At 37.8% G+C, this 17,415-nt stretch overlaps 3 protein-coding genes across 5 annotated transcripts; all 3 read right to left on the reverse strand.

Moving 5' to 3' along the window:
• Positions 1–266: 266 nt before the first annotated feature.
• Positions 267–3,760, reverse strand: LOC139106418 (tol-Pal system protein TolA). The gene is made up of 5 exons (XM_070663173.1): positions 3,597–3,760; positions 3,164–3,394; positions 2,867–3,063; positions 2,511–2,748; positions 267–2,332 (listed from the first exon to the last, which is right to left on the reverse strand). The coding sequence occupies exons 1-5, from the start codon at positions 3,720–3,722 to the stop codon at positions 2,237–2,239; spliced, it is 888 nt and encodes a 295-aa protein (XP_070519274.1). The 5' UTR covers positions 3,723–3,760; the 3' UTR covers positions 267–2,236.
• Positions 3,760–17,356, reverse strand: LOC139106416 (uncharacterized). 3 transcript variants are annotated; one of them, XM_070663172.1, is made up of 7 exons: positions 16,323–17,356; positions 8,376–8,430; positions 7,629–7,758; positions 5,866–7,192; positions 5,564–5,696; positions 5,226–5,494; positions 3,760–5,139 (listed from the first exon to the last, which is right to left on the reverse strand). In XM_070663172.1, the coding sequence occupies exons 3-7, from the start codon at positions 7,632–7,634 to the stop codon at positions 4,553–4,555; spliced, it is 2,322 nt and encodes a 773-aa protein (XP_070519273.1). In that variant the 5' UTR covers positions 7,635–7,758; positions 8,376–8,430; positions 16,323–17,356; the 3' UTR covers positions 3,760–4,552. The 3 variants fall into 3 exon arrangements, with proteins under 3 accessions (XP_070519273.1, XP_070519271.1, XP_070519272.1); XM_070663170.1 differs by having other exon boundaries at positions 5,226–5,696; positions 16,323–17,355; XM_070663171.1 differs by having other exon boundaries at positions 5,226–5,696; positions 7,629–7,763; positions 16,323–17,355.
• On the reverse strand, positions 8,840–13,971 carry LOC139106557 (uncharacterized). The gene has a single exon (XM_070663425.1). It carries the CDS (start codon positions 13,041–13,043, stop codon positions 9,255–9,257), a length of 3,789 nt encoding a protein of 1,262 aa, XP_070519526.1. The 5' UTR covers positions 13,044–13,971; the 3' UTR covers positions 8,840–9,254.
• Positions 17,357–17,415: the final 59 nt, after the last annotated feature.

The raw sequence follows: 17,415 nt of genomic DNA on the forward strand, positions 1-17,415 counted from the left end.
ATATTTTTGTAGTAGGAAAAAATTACCTGCATTTGCTTAGAAATTATTAAAATCGATAAGCAAGTAAATCTTAATTTATATGGCTAATGAATAAATAACGACGATGATCAAGCTAATAAATGCGTTGAACACCCGCACGAATTGATCATCATCGTTATCATATATATATACATATGTGTTCTTTCTCTTACAAATATAATGAAAGTGATTTCCTTTTAACTAACCGTGTTCTTCTTTTCAGGTGGGTTTATCGCTGCTCAGTGTAGTGAAATGGAAACATATATGTATGACTTTCTGCGATAAACTATTGCATACTAAAATGTATTTAAAACCTCGTTATTCGCAATACGAGGGAAGGAGAAATTATTCCGCTATACAAAGGTAATTATAAAATTAATATACGTTTTGTAATATATTTTATTGAAATGTAACTGTGTTGTACTTTGATTAACTACGAGAAAGCATCGTTAATCGACCTGCGCGGAATAAGTAATGTTACGGTATATATTTGGCCATGCAAATACAGCAGAATTAATCATTTCAAATTTCTTTTTCATAAAAGATAATATACAACCACATATATTTATCGTGTTAATTTATTGCGTTACTTTATATACATTATATATAATCAAAGAAACTCGAGCGACGATTATAATCGTGGAACTCTAAGGTTTACGAGAGATTTTGCTACGTGGAGGTAACATAAAAATATATTTTAACTTTATTAGTATCATTATGCGAGATCGAGGACAGACTGAATTACATATCGTGTAACGCTGATCTAGTCATTTACCTCGTGACATTAATAACCGTGCTTTAGAAATATCATCTGACCGTGCGCTAATACTGGTGGCGTTAAAAAAATTAGGTTGCAGTTAGATTCCAGTGAGAGTGGCTGATGTGCGCGCATAAGAAAGGAAAGCAAATAAAACTGGGTAAAGGAGAAGTTTGTAGAAAAAGAAAGAAGAAAAAAAAACCGACAGAAAAAGATGCGACCAAAGAGAGCATTATCCGGTTTGGTGTGAAAGGTGGATCGCACGATCTCGGTGTAACGGCAACATCTTGAGTTTATCGCAACCGTAACGCGGCCGTATAGAATGGATGACTGACTACGTTTAATAATAATCGAGCTGTGTTCATTGATGCCTATAAGTCGCGTGGCCTACGCCGCGTCGTCGGTTTTAACGTATAAAATACTTGCGCTCGAGGTAAACATGTGAAACCTGTAGCGCTTTCCACACCATTTAAGTCTAAACGTTAAATTTATAGTTATTTATGTATTCGAGATAGCTCCACTTGGTGTTTGATTCAATGCAGTTTCTACGTAAAGAATAAAAGTATTAACATATCACACGCTGGTGTCTGCATTGCATATCGTGCATTGCAATCTCGCATTAAACGAGTTTACTGTATATCCAGTTTTGTATAGTAACACATTGCGTTTATTCGTTCAGTTATCGGCAGTGTTTGTTAATAACTATTGCGTGGTTAATTGGTAATAATATCAATGAGTATATCGTGTAAAATGTGTGAAACGTTCCAGAGTGAGGGTGAAGCGGTTTAGGGATTGTAAGAAGAGTGACTTTGATTGAACAACTTTCTTCCGTGTCTGGTTCATAGAACTCTCAATGATGTCGTAAGGGACAACGGGCGATACGTGAGAAAAAGACAGAGGAAACCTGATATTCGATGACTACGAAGAGAAGAGGTAAGTGAAAGGTTTATCATAGAGTCGCTTGGTGTGCATGGTCGTAGATGTGACACTGATGATTATTACGCCCAGATACTTGGTCGCAGGATACAGAACGTAGGCACTTGATCTCGACGTCACGTCCACGTAACTGAACATTCTGACCTCATTTAATCCCATTGTTTGTAAAGCCCATTCTGCCGGGAGGGTTATTAGAACTTTCACTCTCTTTTTATTTCTTACAGGGTAATCTTGATAGTAAGAAAATAAAGCATAAAGAACTCTAAAAAAATAAAAAAATTAATTTACACGATTTTAAATATAAAAAACATATTTTTTTTTTATATAAATATATAAATTAATTAAAAAAAGAAATATAAAAGAAAATTCACAAAATAAACTATATACTATAACTTTTATTGATAAAACAATCCTTACGTTTAACAATTACAAAATTATAATACTGCAAAAGCTTTTCTTATGTCACCGTCACCAAATACATGATATTAATCAATTAAAAATATGTATCGCGTCATGAAATAATTTTTAACCCCAAGGATGGTGAATAGGTTGTTTCTGTAAGCTTGCATGTTGGACGGCAGCTGCTATTGCGTTTTCTTTCGCAGCTAATACATCCTTTTCCTGTTTAGATCACACACATATTAAAGATAAAAATTTATGTCTATAACTTATATTAAATTACAATAATAGTTTTCAAATACGAATTTTATGTATAATGATATTGGTTAAAAGAAATCCTAATTTTTTTTTATTTTACAAAGAAATATAATAAAAAGTATAGCATTTTTATAAAAAATACCTTAGCTTCCTGCTCGGTCTGACTAATTTGCTTATCAACATCAAGTTTTCGCAATTCCGCGGCGGTGTTAGCCGCGTTTCTTTGAATGGCAGCAGCGGCGGCGGCTTCCCTTGCTGCAGCTACCCTTTGTGCAGCTGCCACAGCATCCTTTAACGTAGCTAATCTCTGTTGCAATGCTACGAGCTGTCGAGCGCTTGCTTTAGCTTCGGTTTCGGCGTATTGAGAAATTTCATGTGACCTGTACAAAGCGGATTTATTACAAATACGCAGTACAAAAGAAACAGCGCGCGCTACGTTTGCGGTGAAACGTTAAGATATGATAACGGAAAATCAGAGCAAATTAATTATTCGTATACCTAGCAGCAGCTTCCCTTGCCGCCGCCTCTTTTGCCAATGCAATCTTCTGTTGAATTAACGCCGCTTGTTTTGCCTCTGCAACCCTGTGTTGAGCCACGGCAACATTACTGTTTGCCTCTTTCGCTTGCTGAATCGCTTTTAAAACCTCGGGTGGGTATGCAATACTAGGTGTACCGGGTGCCGGATCTCTCAAAGCCTATTACGCAAATTAATAAAAAAAAATTAATTAATTTCTTTTGCTTATAATGCATAGCACGCGCTATGTAACGTTAAAATTTGTAATAAATGTCGAGTACCTGAAGAGCTACATCGTGCGTAGCTTGAACCTGGACCTGCGTGAGCGCTACGTCTGGAGTGATCGGAGGGTTCCAGGATGAGGCAGCAAAACCCGTAGGAGCCCACGAAGAAGTAAAGGCCGGTAAAATTCCAAAGAAATCAGGCGATCCAAAAAATGCCACTCCGCGTTTGTGCTTCTTTGGTTCCGATTTCGGCTCCACTACCGACGCGACGGCGGCCAGAAGTACGATCTATAAATTAATTAAAGTATTAACAAGACTGTTGAGTTTTTATTTTATTTTACGGCACTCTCAAATTTCTTTCGATATTCGTACTGTAAATCCAAATTAACTTCAGAAATAAAAGTCTTTAGTTTATTTTACGATGCAACATATAAAATATGTTAGTATAAAATTTAGATTTGATAAGAATGAACATGAGCTTCTGACTTACCGTTACGATGATCTTCATCTTGTGAGAAATATTGCTGATGATACTGAATCCTTCAGCGGAGGGCCTCCAGTATATATACAACTCGTGGCACAAGGAAGCATGTTTTAACGTCTCCGGGATAATCATAGAATTAATTAATACTATTACGAAGGTGTCCGTAAAAGTTCATGTATCGCAAACAGAATTATAGGCCTTTATTGTCTAATGACGATTTTCTGGAAGGCGTATGCTATACAATCACTACACCCGAAGCCACTTACGTCTTGGAAATCGATGAGCAAAGATCATATCTAGTCTTCGAATTCAGGAAGTAGTTTACCACTTGCGAGTATCAAGTACTTCCGCTTCAATGTGGTGTCAAACAAATTTAGTTAATAGATTTTGAGAGAACGTTCGATATTCTTGATAATTAGATATTATAGATACGTATATACTTACGTAGCTGTATAAAATCAATTACAAAATATAAAATATAAATTAAATATTAAGATTAGATTTTTTATATATAAATAATTAACTGCATTAATTTTAATAATTGTTAAATTAACAATAATAATACGTCGAATTAATATAAAACAACTAATTTTTTAAGTATATTTTATTTTGAATATTTAAAAATATTTATATGTATTTGTTAGTTTCTTTATCTAGATTTCTATACATTAAATAATATTTTTACTAAAAATTTTATTTTAAAAATATTATATTAAAATCAAACTAATTTTTTAAGAATTAAAATAATTGTTATAATTTATAAAAATATAAATGTAACAGTAAAGAATGTTTACGTAATACTTTCTTTCTTTTAAGAAAGCTGCTGATAAAAATAAGATAAAAATTAACTATAGATTTTGTTATATCTTATAATCAACAAAGTTCATATAAAATTTAGTTGTAAAATTTAATCTGGAAACATGGTGATGCATGTTATTTTTATTTTAGAGTTTGGTTATTGCTTAGATTCCCGTCAAGTCTCGAAGAATTTCTGCATTTGTGAGAGAACGCACCTGGCTTCTCAACATACTTATTCCATAAAGAGGAGATCCTTCGTTAGTATCCGATAATTGTCTCACGTTTGTAATTGTTTGTTCTTGCAAATTTTTATTTGATTTCTGATTGTTCGCAAAAACATACGGATCTTTATCGTTAGAATCGAGTTCGCTGTCGGTTTTTGAACCTTTAAACTTGTAATACTTAGCAGTATGAGGATAATCGTCCTTTAATAATTTCTCAGTGGGTAGAACTTTTTCTGATTTTCCGTGCTTAGAATATTTTGTAGCCTTGGGTTTTTTGTATCCAAAGAATTCCTCGTAGATCATTTTGCCCGTCTTTTTAATGGACACATCTGAACCATATGCTGTGCTGTCTTTGTAATCCGTCTTTGGTACTTTACGACTTTTTTGGGAAGTCCGTAATTCTTGATTTTTTAATTCTATTGGTTTAGCGTGCTTCACGTGAGATTGATTATTTTTCTTTTGTTGCCGTTTAGAACTTGGACTAATATGACTCTCTATTTCTGGCACTTCTTTCACGTGCACGTATTCTAAAAGTAAAAATGTTAATTTAATAATTATTTTTATTTAAGAATTAAATAATTTGATAAGTATATGATTTTTTAATTTTATGTACCTTGTTTTGGTAACTCTTCCTTATATGAGTCTTCAAATTCCTGCTCAAAATCTTTTTGATAATACTTGGATCGTTTAGGTTCCGAAAAACTGTCACTGATGTCTTTGCGTTTCTCCTGCTTACGACTTTCTTCTTCCTCTTCGTCGTCCTCTTCTTCGTCTTCTTCATATGAATCGTGCGAAGGTTTCGAAGACTCTGCGTATTCAGAACGATACTCTGACGATGAATCTTCTTCCTCTTCGTCGTTGTCTGATGCATAATTTTTGTAGCTGGAAATTGGTTTATCTTCAAAATCGTCATTAACTTGTGCCTTATATTTGCCAAATATCTCGTCATACTGTTTGAAAGGATAAGATGTCGAAGGCTTAAAATCACTTTCCGTCTGCGGCGCTTTGAAATACTTTCCTGGTTGACGCTCGTCTTCGTCTTCTTCAAAACTGTGCTCGTATTCTTTTTCTGGACCTCTATATCCTAAAAATAATTATATTAATATAAGCATACAGATAAATACATGATGCTATTTTTTTTTTTTTTAATTTTAAAATATTAAATTTGATAAAATAATTATTTTACATATATTTGAAATTAATATTTCGCTAAAGCTTACGATTAATAATGTAAGACACAAAATAATACGAACTTTCGTCATCTTTTTCGTCTTCGTCATCATCCTCGTCAGGTTGAGGTGTATGCGGTTCTGGATTTTTTTTATTGATAAGCTCCACATCGTTCAGAATGCCCTGCGTTGAAACGGGAGGAGAAATAGCGTTTTGTCGCGCGTGAACTGGCTGCACGTTACCTTCCTTGTCAAAATGCAATTGTGGTTGACTGTAAAGGGATTCGTAATTGCCTTGCGCTTTAGGAACATTAGTTGCAATAGGATAGGCTTCTATGCTGGCGCCTTTGTACAGCGGAAATTGCGGACTACCGTTGGCCGTATGGATCGGCACGACTTGACCTTGGAAACTCGACAGAGGCGAGGAAAACGGCGAGACGTTGTTTGATTGAAGTGCCATGTTAAATTTCGGGCCGGTGCCAAACTTAAATCCCATATCCGATTCGATAGGATAGTTCGAGCTCAGCAGAAACGGCTGGCTGTCGAAAGCGGGAAAGACTCCCGAGAAATCCAAATTACTCTGTAGTTGAACGATCGGCACCGAAATCTTCTTACCGTTTACGTCTACGGTTACTTCGTCTTTCTGCTTCAGGCCCTGAGTCGTTTTATCCGACGCCGGAGTAACACTCGCCACTGTCGGAATGCTCGGTGCGTACACGTGCGCGTAATCGCTGATTTTTGGCAAAGGATAGCTCATTTTATACGGTACGATAGTTGAAGGAGCGTCGTTTTGCACACCCTGGGAAATCAGTTTGCCGATGCTGGCGTACGACGGATACGATTCGAAGTTAGAAAAGCTGGATAGCTCGATTGGCTTGCCCTGGTGAAACGCATTATAAGCAGGCGAGTAGATGCCTTGTAGCTTTTGTAGCGACTGCGACACGATCGATTTAGGCGCGTCTAAAGGTTTCTCGATGCTCCTCGGGGTCTTGTACGCATCGAGATTGTTCAATATGCCAAAATACGGAGTCAGGAGATTGCCCCGGCTCTGCTCAGGTTTGATTTGGCGGACGGGAGATGAAACGTAGGTGAACGGCCGCTTCGGCACGCTGCCGTACGCGTAGGGACCAGATCCTGGATTCTGGCTGATGTAAGACACCCTCGGGGTGTCCGTTGACTTCGCGTTTCCATAACGTGGCGACGATCTCAAGCTGATATCCTGAGGAGGCGGGGCTCTCGGCGTGGTTTGAGTATCTCTAGGTTGTTCCTGGTTATTCCGGATATTGCTGTCAGGATCCACGACCACGCGTTTCGATTTCGTAGACGCTGGTGACGTGACGGAGGCGCGAGTCGAAGGCACGACGTTCGTGGCGAAGCATATCCCAGACGTAAAGAAAATGATGCTTACGATCTGGAACGTATTTAATGCACAAGTTTAAAGCGTTAAACGGTACTTGAATAATAAAATGTTAATTAGAATTATTACGTAACTTGATTAATTTATGAAACTGAATAATCTGCGTGAATTTTAATTAACGTACGTGCCAGTTTATATGCTCGCAATGCATACGTAAATGAATAATGTAAAAAATATACGGCGTTAAAACTTTCTTACATCTTTGACGGGATTATAAATTAAAAATATTATTGATAATATTACTTGTACATGATAATTGCAAATCTACGATGAAACTCAATACAATTACACAATGCAGTACATCGCAGAATTTAAACAAATCACAATTTAGGAATATGTCACTGTTGTTACTATACGAGACACGTAAAACGATTAATATGCAATAAACGTTGATTATTTAAAATAATTTGAAAACTAGAGAGACACGTACCAACATGATACTCGTACAGTCCGGTACGAGCAGAAACCAAAGTTTAATGTTAACTGGCTGCGATCGTCATTTCCTCATCTTTTATATTCGGCGTTTACTGATGCGAAACAGCAGAATGGGCTGGACTTTCCTAAACTTTGTAAAAAGCGCATTGAGAAAAACCGAGACAAATCACCTCACTTTTCCCTGATCAGTGAAGCCACGATTATAACCGTTGATCTTTTTATTAACTTGCACTTCTTTCTCTTTTGTGATTTATGATGTTATACTGTAATATAATATCATCACGGAATTTGAGGTACATGACGATTAAAAAATAGGTAATATTATAGTAAAAATAAAATCTTTTAATGTGATTAAATTCCATTTTGTCTGATACATATTTATAATATAAAATATTCACTACATAGATTAAAAATTTTTTTTTTATATAAAAATTGTGTAAAATTATATGAATATATATATATATATTTTTTTAATGTCCATTGTCCATCTTGTAGAAGTAATAATAACTGTACCATTTACCAGAAAAATGATTATTTCCTTTAATAATCATTATTCTGAGAAAACTTGCGCGAGCATATCTCGTATAATAGTTTTGTGAATTAACGCAGATCTCAAACTAATTTCTGTCTAATTCTTAAATTATTCTTCGAGAAAGTAGCTATTGCGCAATAAAAATGCTCCAATGGATTTATGTGTATAGGCTTCATTGAGTAAATTTTTAAACTAATGATTGTTACATACCGCGAGGTGAACGTCTCTTCCTTCTGGGTTACGGTTGAATTATTATACTAATCATCTGGAAAGAATACAGTTATATATATTTCCAATATACTACTAATGTCGATATTTATTTTAAATGCAATTTAATATTTGATTCAAAATTAAGTTTGTCTTTATTTGTAAGAAATATTCTTGAATTATTTAATTCTTTCGCGCAAATTATATATTAAAAATTTTTTATCTTAATAAAAACATAAATCTGGCAGGAATAATATATTTATCGAATAAATATACTGCCTCTGATTTATGTAATAGTTTCGATTGAAAATCCTTTAAGTTATTTCCTTAAATAAATCTATCCTACTTCTTACAAATTTTCTGCATTTTTAAGTATACACGGAAAAAGTTTCTTTTTCTTTTTTAAAATTGTTACATCTATTTATCGTGCCTTTGATCACAATTAGGTGAAAGAGAAAAGAGAAAATGAAAAGAGAAAATGAGTAAGACGCAGGCGCAAACGCCGTACAAATTACAAGATGTATGTATTTCGTATCTAACTTATAATATGTACATACAATACTTATCATTCTACAACGATAGCCGATGCATTTCCTTTCTCTTCAAACATTCGGTGTGAGCGCATACGATACAATTTTACAATTTCTGTATAAAACATTACTCGTTATAATAATGCATGTGTAAATAACGGAACGGTTCGATACTGGCGTAATGCTGCATTCGTTAATGAGCAAAACGAAGTAGTTGGTTATCTCGAACGAAGAAATCATTAACTATCTAATTAATACTAATGTTTTTCGTGAGCAAATTCCATGCGTAGATCTAACAAACGCATCGTGTGACGACCGACGTCTTAAATCGCTTGTACTTTTGATTACAAATTTACACGGTACTGTTGCTCGAATAAGCATTCCTGTTGACGTCCGAAATAGATTGCGACTCGGTGTCGGATCTGTCTACGTAATCCCTTAAAGTATTAGAGTAAAATTGTTGCAATCGACGCCTATCCCTCTCGAAGAATTGCCTCAATTGATTCTTGTCGCGAAAGTAATTTTGCGCACCTCTATTTGGCAATTGCTTGTTCTTCATTAACAAACCAAGAAGATTATGCATTCTGGGATGATTAATGTCGTAATCTTTATTATTTTTTACCTCTCTTAAAATTTTGCCGAGAATTTCCGGCTTTGACGTGGTAAATGTCTTATACAAATCGTGAGACGAGCGATGTCTGAAATCGTAGTCGAAGTTCTCAGAATCAAAATCCGAAGACGGTTTACGGTGGCGCGTTCCATCCAAAAACACTTCGACATTGCTAGCGGCTGTATCTACTCCATTTAATCTAATTGGTAAACCACCTGTCCTCGGTTTTCTCGGGCCATTTTTGTATCTCGATCCTGGCCGTTTTCTCAGCGGCTTGCTGTGAAATCGATCCGGTCTGGGCGGTGTGAGAAATTCTAAATTGTTGTTGTTGTCTTTGAAATCGTAGTTGGAACTCGCAGCTAAATTCGAATCTGTAAATTTAGGTTTGCGGCTTGACTTAACTTCGCCGTGATAAATATGTATCGGTCCTACGGAACCATGCGTTCTTAATAAATGTTCTAATGTCGCTATCAGCGGCTCTAATTTCTTTTTTCCGCCCGAAAATTTTGGCGGGTCTGACGTAAATATATTATTTTCGCTCTGATGCGCTTCAAGGAGTTCTCTAAATTTTGATTCCGACAAGGAGCTCTTTAAATTTTGTAATTCGGTCGTCAATTTAGCCAAGTCGCTTTCTTCGAAATTACCTTGTAACCCCGGTCTTCTGTCGTTATTCCACTTCTGCGAGTTATACATCGTTTTCAGAGATTCTTTAAACATTTCTTCAGCGTATTTCTGTAAGTCTGATGTAAGTTTCGGTTTCATAAGCAGCTCGTTTTGCGACGAAAATGGTTTAAAAAAGTTTCCGCCGGGCATAGCAGGCACCAGATTCAAACCTTGTTGAAGCTCGTTATTTGGCAGCTTATTATTAAGAATATTCTGATTTTTTATAATATCAATGTTAGGTACAAAATTAATTGGATTGAATACCGGTCGTTCTTGATTTTGAAACGATTTAAAATCTATTTGCTTATTTTTAGTACCGGACTCTGTCAGAGAATTCACGTAATTTTGTAAATTAACCGCGGTCTGTGGATTAACCGAAGCGATTGTACTGAAAATCGGAATAGGCGTCGTCAGAACGGTAGTCGGATAATTATAACTGTGCGTGAGAGAATGTAGTTTCATGTTTGGATTAACAATTTCTACATTTTTCGAGCCTACATTTGGAAGATGAGCGTTCCCCGTTGCTGTATTCACGTTATTAACCGAATGACTAGTTGCACTGTCAACAGTTTGCAATGTAAGTCTGCCACCTTTCGTCACCTGCGGATTCTGATTCTGCACATAATACGGATTAACGGCTTGCTTCTGACCAACCGCCAAACTTGCGGTAGCGAGGAAATTCGTGCCGGAATTAGAATACGTATTTTTTTTTCCATGCAAATCCGTGGACGCTAAATTGGCTCGGCCCTCCGGCATCGTCTGGCTGGATAATATTGTAGACATCGTCGGCATACTCTGTACCTGCAAAGTACCAGGATTTATCAAATTCTGTCCCTGCAATCCGTGGGTATTCACCTGAAAATGAGTCGCTTGTAGCGGTGTCTGTAGAAAATTCGGGTACGTTTGAATGGTCGCTTGCGGCATCACGGCGAAGGTTGTACGCGGCGTTACGTTGCTTTGAATCCCGTTAACACTCATGCTCTGCAACGTCGGTGTTAAGCTGGGCGTAATAGCGACCACAGGTGACATAGTGCTCGGTATGTAATTCGCCCTTAGAGTATCCGCGATCTTATTGTGGCCGCCCGGCTGAGAAAGCAAAATAGTGTGCATGGGATTTTGAAAAGTATTCTGGCCGACGATAATATCAGGCACTGGTGTAGAGACAAGATTTTTCGCTATCGCCAAATTTTGAGCAAGAACGGACTGAGGCGTGCTCAAAAGAGGCGTCGTTGTGCTAAACGAGCCTATCGGCGCGACGGTGGCGAGGTTCTGCAGCATCGCGTTCGACATATCGAAGCCTTGACTAGCACCTAACGCTGTCGCGTGATCAAAATTTGCCACCGGCACCAAATTAACAACGTACTTCGGCTTCTCTAATTGATCTAATTCGATTCCATTGGAATGGGAAATCTCGAGACTCGGAGATATCTGATTCCACGTATTGATATTCGTTCCGTGTTGAACATTGGTACTCTTCGTTTTCGTGCTGCCTCGCCTAGAATCGTGTCTAATATCTTCGACACTCTCGTCGTTCTGAATCGCGCTGGGATCATTGAGCCACGGATTCGCCTTCATTTTGTGCCGCAACGACTTTAATCTTGACGAGTTGTACGTATACTTATTCTCCTCCGCGCTTTCATTTAGCGTGCCTCGATGTTCTTTCGGAAGTTTTTTAGATGAATCTTGATACGGAAGACGTCTTCGATTTTTTTGTGCTTTTAATCTCGACCGGTCTAAATAATCGTAATCTGTGCTCTCGTCCGAGAGATCTCGAGAATCTTCCTCCGTGCGGTGATAACTACGCTGTCTGCTGTTGTTGTTATAAGCGCTGTGATAATTCGAGGTTTCCGAGCCGGAAAGTTCTACATTTTTCAAAATTTTCTCGTCATCGTCCGATTCGGTATTATGCGATTGATCATTGAATTTCACGTCTAGTTTGTGGTTACTCGGCTCGGCGACTACAACCGGCTTCATGAATCTATGGCGTGTCCTCGACGATCCAGCTGCATCGCCGCGAGTTCCGCTATGCGCGAGTTCGTTGGCCTCGTAATTCGTCCTTGATGAGGACGGGGGTGTTGCTACATTCTGCTTGGCCACGCTCAATGCATTGTAGTTCGCGGTACTTTGCTGCTGATAATTATCAGCGACTTTCTCCTGCCCGTAAGTAGTTTTCTTCGTATCCTGGGCGTTATTGTACGAATAGAACTGAGCATAGATATCCTTGTCGTTGCTTCGCTGCGACTGCCAGCCATAATTACGGGAGTGGTTCTCGAGCCTCTTTCCTCTTTCGTCGTTTGGACGCCTCGATGAAGATTTATTGGGCTCGGTATTAGCCACAGGGTTCACCGTGCCTCGCACGTTCTCGTAAAATTCTTGGTAATTGGCCACCGCCGGAGTGTCGTTGGTCACCTTCAGCAGCTCGAACTCATTCAGCCTCTCGTCCTGGAAATCGAAAGACCTGCGATTCGTCAGTGATCTAGGCAGATTCAAGAACATCCTCGCTTCCGAAGAGTACGCTAGGTCCTCTTCCAATTTTTTTTCTCTCGCATCTCGAGCACTTACGGCAATAGTTGAGTTGTTATCTTCGTATGTCTGCTGTTCGTAGTCAGATTCGTCGTATGTGACGGATGACAAGGCGGACGGTACTATAGGTACGAAACCATTGGAGTTCTCATAGTGCACTGTAGCGTCTACCGACGACGATACGCTCGAAGGCTGTTCTTCAAGATCCTTTGAATTATCGTTAGGCTTTGCAGCGTGCACCACTGTCTCCGATGCAGTTGCAAGTTGATCGAAAACCTCTTCATTTTTTAAATTAGAGTTTTCTGTACATCTCATTTGTGGCCAGATAAGGAACAGCAATATCATCTACAAAAATTGAGGAATGTTATAAAATAAAGTTCATTTGAATACAAAAATTATATTTTATAAAGAGAATTTTATAAAAAAAAAATTTTAATTTGGTAATTAAAAATATAGATTTTAAGTCATGCATGTGCGATATAATTGTAATATAATTATCATTCAACCAGCGATAAACATAAAAGAAATCGAGTTATTATAAAAATATGAGATCTGAAAGATACATCTAATATAATTTTGATTGTAAGTCTCGCTAAAGAAGAAAGTAGCAAATATGCATTGCAAAGTTTGGACAGTCGCTACATGATAGTAAGCAGTTAATTGCTGTTTCGTCAAGGAGATGACCTAGAAAAGAAAAGCAGACTGGAAAAGTAAAATGCGCGTGTGTGCAATGGAAATAAGAACTGGATGTGCACGGAAGCAAATCTTTGTGGACTTTCTCACTGTCTTCAGAGTCATTCGAATCGTTATTTGACGTTATGGGCTTCCAGCGCCAATCTCACTGACAGGCTTAACGACTTCGAATAGCAAATAAAAGTTTTTTTTTTAATTGAAAATAAAATCGTACAAAGATTTTTCTTTCGTAAAATGTAAAAATCCGGGTACCAACACGTAGTCCATCTATTTAGAGAGTGTCGGTGAAAAGTAATTGCGGAGAAAACAGAGCCAGTTTAAACTATTCTTTATGCCTATCGTTAAACAAGTCGGTCGAAGTTGTCGATCAAAATATGACATCGTTAATATACTGATTTTTATCCGGCAGCGATCTTGTCGATCAAATTTTAGAAACATTAAAAAATTATATTCGCACATTCATTTTTATAATTTATAACATTTGAATTATTTTACTTACATTTTATTCTTAATTAATAAATAATATGTACATCCAGGTAAAAGCACACAGAAAGAAGAAATAGAATTTTTTTTTCCTCATAATATTAGTAAAGAAATAATATAATTTTGGTAATTTTTTTTTAATAAGAAAGAAAAAAAGAAACAGTAAGTTAATTATATTTTTTTAATACGTTGACTGCTAAGATAATTTTGCGGCTTCTCTTTAAAGCCCATTTCATTATTTATTTCACTGCAATAGAATGCCAGTTTTATAATTATTAATTATTTATAAAATAATTCTAAAAATCACACGTCAGTTTTCTCATAGCTAACAGTCAACGTATTAAAAAGAATTGTACACTATTTCACATATAGAGAAAAAAATAAATTAGAGAAACGTGAAGAAAAAAAAAAAAAAAAAAAAAAACTCAAGATGAGACATGGCATTAAAAAGTTTCTCATTATTAATTTATGAAATCGTTAATATACCGAATGCCTTCCTATTAATCCACACAAGAGATCAAACAACAGATTTTGTCTTTCACCACACGAAACTTCACATTTTCACAAAGTACTCTGATCCAAGTACTTACATAGTAAAAAATCATTTTCGTTTAGGTTTGATTTTTTTTTTATATTTTTTTATTTTTAAGATTCTTGCAGAGATTAAATATTAAACATAAAAGACATCCGTGCGCCACACTGTACTACGCGTACACATTGATTACGACCATTCGTTCTCGTATCCTATCCTCGTAATCTCAAGGAACGCGCGTGGTGAACTTCCACGCGAGAACTGAGCCACATAGTAGATACGCGATTTTCTTTATACAGTCCGGCGGCCAAGTGAAAAATATCGTTCTAAATATTATCTTACACACCACACAGCCGCAGAAGATACTTTCATTCGCGACACGCGAGTGCGCATGGAAAAGTATTGTCCGACTTTATCATACGACGTGACCACTGACCATCACCGTGAAATTCGAGCAGCGAGATAGCAATTGTACGGAAACAGCGAGGTGTTCTACGTTTTCACACAATTCTTTCAATTGAAAACAAAAGTATTTTTTATTTTTTTTATTTTTTTTTAATAGTCACTTAACGTAATCATTTTTTTTTTAAACCTGCCTGAACATTGGTCGCTGCGTGTCGCCGAAGACACAATCGCGACTCCGCGAAACGGGACGGTAAAATATTTATTTGCAACCAACGGAACGTTCGACTCCGGTTATAAAGAAACAGATGAGAGAAATCCGAGAATTTCTCTTTAGAATATCACCGCCGTGTTTTACATTGGGCGTCGATCTGCATGCCTACTTCCGGCGTTTCGCAGCCTCCGAGCTCGCGCGTCTACCTCGATCGGTCGGGCATCGGGCGGCCGAAGTGTTCTTCTCGCCAGTACTTTTTCAGCCGCGGTTTTTACGCGCTCTAGAACACACGCATTATGCCCGATGCGCCTGCTCCTCCCGATGCACGCCATGGAAACGAAAGTGCACGTCCGTGTGTAATGAACACGAGCCGATCTCCCGGTGCTGCGTGCGGTGGTCCGCTCGTGCCCGAGCGTTCAGCGGTTTAATGCCTCGCGCCTAATTGCCGTGTCGCAATTGCCGTAGATGCAACGCAGATATCGGTCGGAGCCTGCCCGTTGTGAAAACGTAGAATTAACAATGGCTCGAGCGGACTTAAGATCTATTTTTTTTTTTTTTTTTTTTTTTTTTGCACGCCCGTCAGACAATTAGCGTTAATTACAGTTCAACGGTCGACGTCGTCGTGTTCTCCAGTCACGTCCCCCCGCCCGCCCAGAATCCATTTGTATTGCATTAATAATTCGGGACTGTTTCACTTATCTCGCGCGCACGCTGGCATTCGTGAATAAACGTATGAAACGAGTGCACGGCAGCGTTTGATAGCCGCACGGTGCTCGCGAACCGATAACAATTTCTGTTAAAGCGAAAACTTTTACTTGTACGTATAACGCACGATATGGTTATTGGGAAAAGTTAATAAGCACGCTTTAATCTAACATGCATTTACTGGCTTTTTCCAGTAAACAGATGATACCTACGTTGTAATATTCTATATAGGATATCCTGGAGCTAGTTTTTAACTGCGGCTTTTATGGCTAATTCGGAAATAATCTTTCGTAGCGATAACGTTTAAGGAAATTTATCCATTAATAAAATTTGTTTCTTTTTAATTTTTAACAGTGCACATTTTTATAATTAATATTATTAAATTAAAGTATTATAAAAAAGAAAAAAAGAATAATGAGACATAATTGTAATTATTATTTTCCGTAAACTTTTTAATAGCAAATTAAAAAAAGGAGAAAGTTTTTCGAAAGATCTTTTTTCACGCGCGTTATTATATTTGGGGACAATCATTAATTTTAATAATTTCTTTACGATAATAATTGAATGATCTACGGTGCGTTGTCGACTCACTTACCAATGCAGCTTTCGGTTAGGTTGAGGTAGGCCCATTTTCCATCCGTCCGTCCGTCCTTCCTCCCTTCCTTCCTTCCTTCCTTCCTTCCTTCTTTCCGTGGCTGTATTCTGGATTATCCTGACGTATTGTCGCACTCAGAATCACTCGACACTGTTCTGCTTTTGTTTTATAGTTACTATCACTGGTGACTAACGCTATCACTCGAGAGACAAACGACCGAAAAAATGACGGTGGGTTATCGCGACGATTTTTCACGATTAAATTTAAGAACCGCGACGAACGATCACTCTCGTACAAATTTACACTCTCGATAATCATGGCGTTGCTTTACTTCCACTGGGTCTTCACTAGAATCGTCCTCGATCTTGACGAAAGAAGCAGGCTACGATGTCGAGCGGGGTTACTTTTGGTTCTTCGATCAGTTCATGGCGGCAGAATGAAGAACAAAGACGGGCGAGGCGCAGATCTCGCGGCCACGTAATGGCGATCGTCAGAATCCACCGAAGGCGGGAACAAGTGAAGCGAGTCCGTAATGCCGGAGTCGGTGCGCTTCGTCTACGACACCTTTTCTTTTCGAAGCACAGATCGACGAGTAGATTAACACAGGAGGCACACAGAAGATGATCGTTCGTTCCCGAATAGACACTTCCCTTGGCCGCGGTCGAAAATCCTTGTAGATGCGAAGCAATTAAGAATACATCCTCACGCCGGAGAAGACGCAACACGACTGTAAAAGATTTTATTAACATCGTTGACCCAAGTTTTTTATGTACTGCTCGAGTTGCACTTCACACTTGACATCCGATTAATTAACTGCATCTCAGCGACACCTGGTAACCGGCGCAAACAGCTCTGATTCTGACTTAGGCTCAACGCACAAAAGCGACGAATCTGATTTAAGTCGTACACGTATAGCAGCGTACAAATTTTAACATATATCTACATGTGCATGTAGATGTCCGTGAATTAAGTCTATTACGTCTTTGTTGTGCGTTAAATCTTACTTTTTTAAGTGAATAATTTTATTCGCGTGCATATGTGAGACTCAGCGGTTATAGGCGAGGAGAGCGCGGGGAGTGGAAACGGTGCGCGC

Source organism: Cardiocondyla obscurior, linkage group LG11, assembly GCF_019399895.1.
Source record: "Cardiocondyla obscurior isolate alpha-2009 linkage group LG11, Cobs3.1, whole genome shotgun sequence".
Taxonomy (NCBI): domain Eukaryota; kingdom Metazoa; phylum Arthropoda; class Insecta; order Hymenoptera; family Formicidae; genus Cardiocondyla; species Cardiocondyla obscurior.

Bases quoted from the DNA above. Each gene is read 5' to 3' on its own strand.
- LOC139106418 (XM_070663173.1), bottom strand. From the start codon at position 3,722: ATGATTATCCCGGAGACGTTAAAACATGCTTCCTTGTGCCACGAGTTG. The intron at 3,064-3,163 runs GTACTCGACATT...TTTGCGTAATAG, and splicing joins CGCACGATGTAGCTCTTCAG to GCTTTGAGAGATCCGGCACC. The intron at 2,749-2,866 runs GTATACGAATAA...CGCTTTGTACAG, and splicing joins GCAAGGGAAGCTGCTGCTAG to GTCACATGAAATTTCTCAAT.
- LOC139106416 (XM_070663170.1), bottom strand. The intron at 5,697-5,865 runs GTTCGTATTATT...AATTATTTTTAG, and splicing joins AGACGAAAAAGATGACGAAA to GATATAGAGGTCCAGAAAAA. The intron at 5,140-5,225 runs GTACATAAAATT...TTTTACTTTTAG, and splicing joins GGAAGAGTTACCAAAACAAG to AATACGTGCACGTGAAAGAA.
- LOC139106557 (XM_070663425.1), bottom strand. From the start codon at position 13,043: ATGATATTGCTGTTCCTTATCTGGCCACAAATGAGATGTACAGAAAAC.